General features: G+C 35.8%; 1 protein-coding gene across 1 annotated transcript; it reads left to right on the top strand.

The window, feature by feature from the left end:
- The first annotated feature begins 1,788 nt into the window (after positions 1–1,788).
- LOC122079117 (vignain-like) lies at positions 1,789–3,352 on the top strand. The gene is made up of 4 exons (XM_042645367.1): positions 1,789–2,262; positions 2,372–2,610; positions 2,694–2,831; positions 2,931–3,352. The coding sequence occupies exons 1-4, from the start codon at positions 1,806–1,808 to the stop codon at positions 3,189–3,191; spliced, it is 1,095 nt and encodes a 364-aa protein (XP_042501301.1). The 5' UTR covers positions 1,789–1,805; the 3' UTR covers positions 3,192–3,352.
- Positions 3,353–8,433: the final 5,081 nt, after the last annotated feature.

Genomic DNA, 8,433 nt, shown 5'->3' with positions numbered 1-8,433 from the left:
ATAACAAAAAAGGTACTCCCTAATGCTTTCACAAGATCAACGAAAGATAGTGGGGGCATGCTGATTCGAATCTACAATTAGTCGACTTGAGCGGTGATGGGGCAAGAGCTTCCTTCCATTAGGCTACCAACCTTGTTGGCATATTTTCCTTATGCATGTTACGTTACGCTGCTTGTCTTGCACATTTCATGAGAGTTATATGTTTTAATTTTTTTATATATTATCACGATGTTAGTTATTTTCTCCATACAAATATATTAGTCCATAACTAAACTTAATTTAACTTAATGGCTCAATTTAGGTTTGATCTATTACATGTGTAAAATTGTTTTAGATCAATCAAAATCAGACTAAACCGACTGATTCACACTCCAAAAAATTCATTACAAGTGGTTTTCTAGATACCATGGCCATTATGGAATCTATGAACAACACAAATATCCACAACATCGCAGGTCGAATGTATTGATATTTTAAAGATAGATAGAACATAGAGGCAAGAGGTTGTGCTATATTTTATGTTTCAATCAAAATGGAATTAGCCAATTATATATGAAAAGCTAAGACTTTGAGGATCTATTTAAATTTAAGTAATTAAAAATGGCTTATCCAAATCATTTTCTATAAATCTAATGGTACGGATTTGCTAAATCAGATTTCAATTCCAATGGTCCAGAGAAAGTTTTACCCCTTATCAAAAAAAAAAAAAAGTTTTACTAAAGTTCATATAAATTTCGAAAAATGGTCTCAATTTTTTTAAAATTAAAATTTAATACTCAAATTAGTCCTTCTCCCAAAAAAAAATATATATATATATATATTTATATATATTTGGCAAAAATTGGTGTGCCCTGGAACTTCCTAAAGACGAAAATCTTTACCAGTAAACTTTGGGCCCACAATCCCAGCCCGAATATTCACAAAGTTGGGAAACAGGATGTGGGGCCTACCCAAGTCCAAATCCTGGAAGTCAGTGGTCAGATCATGAAAAGAAAAAAACCAACCCATGCAAGGTGCTTGATTATTCTAGATTTACAGTTGTTGATCGACCACCAACTGCCCCCACACAAAAAAATATTTGGGTGCTAAATTCAATGTTAATATGTGTGTTTAGTGTGGGGCTCGGCCTCAGTCCAATATCAAGTTCATGCCAAGTTAAAATTTATGAACCCAAAAGAAGATGGACTATCAATTCTTGCTCAGTATAGCAAAGTAGAGATGCTATTACTTTTGATGTGAGGAATATAATTCTTCATAGTTTTGTTCTTTGCCCAGGTACAAATAGAAATGATTCTTGGCATCTTCTTGGGACATTCCTCTCTTCTCTACTCTCCCTTAGATTAAGCATCTTCTTTTGGACTTTCCTGTCCAATCTCCTTGGTTGGCTACCAATGTGCTTCCCGTGGTTGGTCTAGCCTAGGTATGTATATCTATCACGTGGGATATATATTTATTTATTTAAGTCAACAAAAAAGAACCAACCTATTTTTCTTTTGTTATTTATTAATTTGTTTATTGCATGGCATGTCTATCTATAACGTACCCACGTGGGATGTTTGATGGTTGGGACAAATAATTTCAATGACTACTCGCTTAGGTCTATCTGTATCAGTTCAAACTTGAACAGCTTCACCTTTTTCTATTAATTATCACTTCTTCCCATACCCTTATTCTGCATCCTTTATTTATCCTTCAATAATTAATTTGATTGGTGGAGAATACGATGAGGTTTCCCCCACGTGCTTCTTCTATATAAACCAGCTTCATGATCCCTAACTTCCCATCAAAGCTTGAAACCGATAGCAATGGCGAAGAAGCTTGTTCTTGTTGTTCTTGTTGCTTTATCGTTTGCTCTGCTTCTGGGCTTAGCCCAGAGCTTCAATTTCGATGAGACTGATCTGGAGACAGAACACAGTTTCTGGAACTTATATGAGAAATGGAGGAGTCATCACACTGTCTCTAGAGACCTTTCAGAGAAGCCAAAGCGTTTCAATGTGTTCAAAGAGAATGTCAAGTTCATTCATGAATTCAACAAGAAGGATCATCCTTTCAAGTTGAAGCTCAACAAGTTTGGAGACCTGACCAACCATGAGTTCAGGAATCTCTTTGCAAGCTCCAAGGTGAAGCACCATAACATGATGAGAGGGTCCTCACGTGGGGCCACTGGTGGATTCATGTACCAGAATTTCGATAAGTTCCCTATTTCCATCGATTGGAGACAGAAAGGTGCCGTCACCCCTGTCAAGAATCAAGGCAAATGTGGTAAGTTAATAACTTTTCGGGTTTTGTTTTTTATAGACAGCTAGTTTTTTAAGAATGAGTTCTTACCAAGTCCCTAATAAAATGATTATCTTCGATGTCTGTGTTACAGGAAGTTGCTGGACATTTTCAACTGTAGTTGCTGTTGAGGGAATAAACCAAATCAAAACCCAGAAGCTATTGTCCTTGTCTGAGCAGCAACTGGTGGATTGTGACATAGGTGATGGTAACCAAGGCTGTAATGGAGGTCTCATGGATCATGCCTTTGAGTACATCAAGAAGGTTGGAGGGATCACTACAGAGGAGAGTTATCCTTACACTGCCACCAATGGAACTTGTGCTATATCCAAGGTATATAGATCATATATTATGAATTCTACATTTTGAATGGATTCTTGTGAGATTATAGAGAACTAAGAAGTAAGATTTTGTAGGTGAATGCTCCCCTAGTAACAATTGATGGACATGAGGATGTGCCTCCTTTTGAGATTTGCTTGATGAAAGCTGTTTCAAACCAACCTGTCTCGGTTGCCATTGATGCTAGTGGTCCAGCTTTCCAGTTCTACTCAGAGGTAAGTGATAAAAAATCAATTAAAAAATATTGAAATTAAGAAGGGTCATGAACTAATTATCTTTAAATTGCTTTGTGGGTGATGATCAATGATGAACAGGGAGTATTCACTGGACCTTGTGGGACAGAATTGGATCATGGAGTGGCAGCTGTGGGGTATGGAACAACTCTTGATGGGACCAAGTACTGGATCGTGAAGAACTCATGGGGAGCTGATTGGGGAGAACAAGGTTATATTAGAATGGAGCGTGGGATGTTTGACGTAGGAGGACTGTGTGGCATAGCCTTGCAGGCTTCTTATCCTATTAAAACTTCCCCTAATGTAGTCAAGGCTTTTGCCCCTCTCAAAGATGAACTCTGAGGAGAAGTCAGGACATTTCTGATGGAGGGTTTGTTCTTCTAAGATGCAGATCATAGATTTAAGACTAGTCTCTGTTGATGATGATGTTTTAGTTCTTGCTAGCAAGTAGCAATAGCTCTATGTGTTTGTTCTATGAATTCAATAAAAGATTTGTATCAAAATTGGAGCCTCTATGCATTACTATATATATATATATATTCTTCGTATTAAGATTTAAAAACACAAAATTGGGATTTGGATTGGATCTGAATCTGGATCTATTCTATAATAATAATAAAAAAAAAATCTGGATCAATTTGGATAAGCATTTGAATCGGTGTGTAGATCTGCAACCAGTAAGGATTAGTCCGATCTGATTTTTAAATTCCTGCTCCCTTAGAAGACTTCATTTTCTACCAAATAAATAAATAAATATATATATATATATATATATATATTCTTGCAAGACTCCATTTCCGAAATTTAACCTACAGATATTTATAATGGCCATTCATATCCTTAAATGAGCAAAACTTGGCTGCTGCCTGGGTTTCCTTTTTATAATCCCGATTATTTCATGAGAGAGAAAGAGAGTGTGTGCGTGCATGTGTAGTGAAAAATTCTTGTAATTTCTCCCCACATAGTGACCCGACCATGGAATTTCATATCACAATTCATCGCTGCATTAATTGCTTTAACTCGTTGTCTAGATAATTTAGGCAATGGGATCCCATGTGGAGAAGTTAACTTGAAATTTTTTTTTTTTTTTCCCTTCCTCCATCTCTCTTACCTGGCCTGATTCTCTAGGCACCATTTTTGTGGCCTCTTTTCTAAGAAATCATACAAGAAACATGTAATAGATTGATGGTACATTGCTTTTGCGTGATCGATCAATTTGATTTTCCTAGAAAATGCTATCTTATGAGTTGTTTACCATGCAACCTTGGTGAGGCACATATGTTTTGATCTCATTATTATCTCGATATTAGTTGTTATGTTTTGTTTTGATCTGGTATATGTGTAAAACTGATTCAGCTCGACCAAAATCAGACCAAACCAATCAATTATCACTTCTAGATGGCACTATCGAGGAATCCCCAAAATTTCGTTACAAATTATTCTCTAGATACCACGGCCATTATGGAATCTATAGATAGTACAAATATCTACCACAGGGTATGTCGAATGGAAATCTTGTATGCATATAGAACCCGAATTTCGATCCTCTCCATCCGGTTGTACCCTCCAATGCTGTCCGGGCTCATGGGCTGAAACCTATTGAAAAAAAAACATCAAAGGTGAAGGGTTATTTAAGCCTAAGTTGTTCTTATGCCATATCACAGTGTAATATTTTATTCATTTTTTAAGAATAAAACAGTGTGTCAATGGATATGGATTCGGGAATTCAGTACATTTTTGGTCTGGTGGAAGAGAGGGAAGAAGAATCCAAAATCATATCGTATGAGAATTCGAATGCAATTTCAATGGTAAAATCGTGTCGACTCGGTTCAGTTTTAATACGATTATTATACGATTTGATAAAGCTTATCTTATATATAATATAAGGTTTCATAAAACGTATCTAATATATAATATATAAAATACATATATAATTTATACTCAGTTTGGTTTGAAAATAACTCGATATGGTTCAGTTTGTATCAAACAGTTTTACCTTAGATAACGAAATTGTACCATACCAAATAAGATTTATTTTTTATTGTAAAACAGTACTGATTCTTTATTCGGTCAGTATGGTTTTAAACGATTGGTTTTGATTTAGGATTTTAGTTCAAACTTGATCCCCTTAATTGGATTGTCAGATCTTAGATAAAATACAAACCAAGGTGTAATTTTGGGTCTTAATTCACAGATAGGATTCCTCTCCATAGAGCCTATGGACCAGAGAGTGATCCCACAGCTAGAAGTAACCTCGGGACGCATGCCCTGTTATTCCCAGGCGTGAGATCATTCTCTGATCCCTGGCTCTATGGAGATGAGCGAAGTGCTAATAACTTGTGTTTAGTAGAAGTAGCAAATATTAAGTTCAGGGCCAAGGAAAAAATTATGTACCCCCAACCTAACAAGTCTTCGGGCTGGGCTGAGCTTCCACCTGAAGCACTTGGTAAACTGATAAACCTAGGGACTTGAGCCGATTAATCTGGCCCAGATTCCCGCTCTAGCCCAACTCTATTATTGCTACACTTGGTTGTGATTCTCCAAAACCAAAGATTAAGGTCTTTGATGTATATGAAAACAGGAGGGGCAAGCAAGGTCATTCATGTAAGGAGGAGAAAGATCTACACAGAGGTGCTAACTTACCTTACCTCAGCGACTCACAGAACCTTTTCCTTAATGAAAAACATATTACGACATTACAATCAGGTAATGTGGACAATGATTTAAGATGACAATGGTCCACACACTCAAAAATGGGCCCACTCAAATGTATCTCGCTTACAACCAACACCCAAATATCTAGCAAGCCTTAGGGGTGTCAATTGATCTATCTTGATTGATTTCGGACAGGCCTGATTGGACCACTCCAATTCAATGCTTTGCCATGGAGGTTAGGTATGCCGCTAACATTCCTGGAGTTAGAGGTTCAACCAATAGAAGGATTCGGATGAGAGGATCAAATAGGAATTTTTCAAGGAGAGGAAGAGAAATATAGACGTAGATCTAGGTATACTGCCCGATATTCCTAACCATAAAATATACAGACATGGGTGGGTGATTGAGACTGCCCTAGCAATTAAAAAATAATAAATATGGTTGAGGGTGATGGTTATGCACCAACATATGGAGGAATGTTTTCCAATATGTGGGACTCAACTTTTCTAACACATGAAAAGGTGCAAGTAACACTAAAACATGGAAAAGGGCGAGCCAAACATATGGATCAATCTCATGATGCACACATCCCTTTCATAAACTTTTTAATTACACATAAAAAAGTGTCTCTCCCTTACGTTATCTCATAAACAATCAAATTCTAACCAAAAAAAAAAAATGGCTATCCAAGAAAAGATCAACAAAATTCTATGTAATGTGAAAAGAGGAGGGCAAGGGGCAAGGCTACTGTTGTGCATACCAAAAGAAGAAATGAGTTAGCTTTTAACTTAAACAATAAAAAGGGTAAGTGGAGAAGAGGAAAGAAAACATGACTCTCCCTTACATTATCTCACTATTTTTAGAGAATCTATTCACAACTTCGTCATAGGATTTGCAAAATATACTGGTTTGACTTTTATTTAAGTTGCAAAAATACTCGTGATTAGACAGTGCCTTCAAATAGTCAAGTTTAAAGGTTTTTTCAATGTCACTATTGAAGGAGATTGTGCTTTTACTATCAATATTTTAAAGGGTTCTAACACTAGCTAATATCCTTTGGCATATTTAGCATATTATTAAGGACTGCATTCATCTTGTTAATTATTTTTATTCAGTTTCTTTTAACCTTATTTACTAGAAAGGGAATCGAGCTGCTATGCTCTTGCATCCTTTCGTGTTAATCATCATTTTTTGTTCTCTGGGACAACATTCCCCCTCCTTTTTCTTACTCATGTATTATTTGATGACTATAAGGGAGTGTCTTTCCCTCTATTTGTATATAATGCTCTCTTTTTCTTTGAAAAAAATAAAAAGCAAATAAATAAATAGAGTCGATGTTGCCTTTTTGTTGATGCAAATTGGTATGGAGTATCGATACGCTTGTCTGGTGGTAAGGGTGAATCAGCCATTGGATGACTGTATATGGTATTAGGTACTAGTATCCTAATAGACTACTCATCTAGACTGTTGATCCAAATCAATCTAGATAAAAACCACAAACCCAACATATCTCTTTATAATCAATTTCATTTCAGAAAGTCATCAAATTTTGTTTTTGGTAAACCCATTGCCTCAACAAATCAACTGCTCTATTGATTATTGAGTTTTTTTTTTTTTTTCTATCCTATTCTACTAAGCACCACTGGCCAATGGCCAACATATTGGACGTTAGTAGGGGGTCAATGGCCACCTACATCTATATACATCCACTCACTCACACATGCATAAGATAGAATTCAATTCCACAACCTCCTTCCTTGGGCACCGTTTTTCAAACCGAAGCTTATGAAAGTTCACTTTCAGGCTGCCAAGGCAGGGGCTCATCAATCGTATCAACTATCAAACTGAGGGTGTCTAAAAGGTAGCTTTGATAGGCCTAGCCAGTTTCTTAAATGCTTTCTATGGGCGTGGGCTTATTCTTTTTGCTTTTCCATTTTGGGTACCAATAACCAAGGGCTTTGTTGATATGGGACGGGACAAGACTTTCTCTCCTTTTTCCGCATCTTTTTCCTTTGTTAGGTAATCATAAAATTGTAGGGATAATTAATTACATAACCTATGGCTAGCTTGCTTGACAGTTGACATTTTAAACTATTGACAAGTTTACTTGAACCCTAGGAAATCTGTCAGTGTTAATCTGCTATCAATGGTTAAAATAAAATAAAAAATATCATCTTATCCTTATGATCAAATCGATTTTAGTAATGGACGAAGAGATTTCTTGTTCATTCATCTCCCTTCTCATATGTGATATAAGACATGCCTAATTAGGGTCACCCTTGTTTATGTCCCATTTAAACTAATTGGTTCTTTAACCTAATAAAAAATAAATAAATGGTTCAAGCTTCATACTTCAATCTAATACCATTGATGATTTACCCCAAAAAAAATCTTAGAGTAACCATGCATCAGTGCCACAAGTACGGCTGTTGATCAATTAATTCGGGGAAATACTTATATTGCATCAAGGTTTTGATGAGGAGGAAGTTAGCATTTGTGGAGTTTCAACGTGCCGATCAACAATCCTATTTGTACTACCATCACCACCATCATTGTTCCCTTAAAAAATAACTTAAAAATTTTAAAGGAAATAAGGTACGTACTATCATAAATTCGAAGGAATTTAAACCAAAGAAATGGCATTCATGCGATTTTTTTCACATCTATTGTGTCTTGGAGCACCGACACACCAATGGGCATTATTTCTTCCGATCCTAATAATAATATCTTAAGTATTGATATCCATACATGGATATACTTAGTTTGAATTTTAACATTTGACTAATTCAGTTCATGCACTTTCTATCCAATCCAATAAAATGGTGAATGAATATATCATCTCTTCTGCAAAAAAAAACTTGATGACATTAATATTTATTAAAAAGAAAATTAAAATTCAACTATAAAAGGTTTTTTTTTTTTTTTTTTT

The sequence above is a fragment of the Macadamia integrifolia genome, chromosome 5 (assembly GCF_013358625.1).
Source record: "Macadamia integrifolia cultivar HAES 741 chromosome 5, SCU_Mint_v3, whole genome shotgun sequence".
NCBI classification, from domain to species: domain Eukaryota; kingdom Viridiplantae; phylum Streptophyta; class Magnoliopsida; order Proteales; family Proteaceae; genus Macadamia; species Macadamia integrifolia.
Note: the sequence above shows the minus strand (reverse complement) of the source record. Positions and strands in the feature narration are given on the sequence as shown.

Bases quoted from the DNA above. Each gene is read 5' to 3' on its own strand.
- LOC122079117 (XM_042645367.1), top strand. From the start codon at position 1,806: ATGGCGAAGAAGCTTGTTCTTGTTGTTCTTGTTGCTTTATCGTTTGCT. The intron at 2,263-2,371 runs GTAAGTTAATAA...TCTGTGTTACAG, and splicing joins CAAGAATCAAGGCAAATGTG to GAAGTTGCTGGACATTTTCA. The intron at 2,611-2,693 runs GTATATAGATCA...AAGATTTTGTAG, and splicing joins GAACTTGTGCTATATCCAAG to GTGAATGCTCCCCTAGTAAC.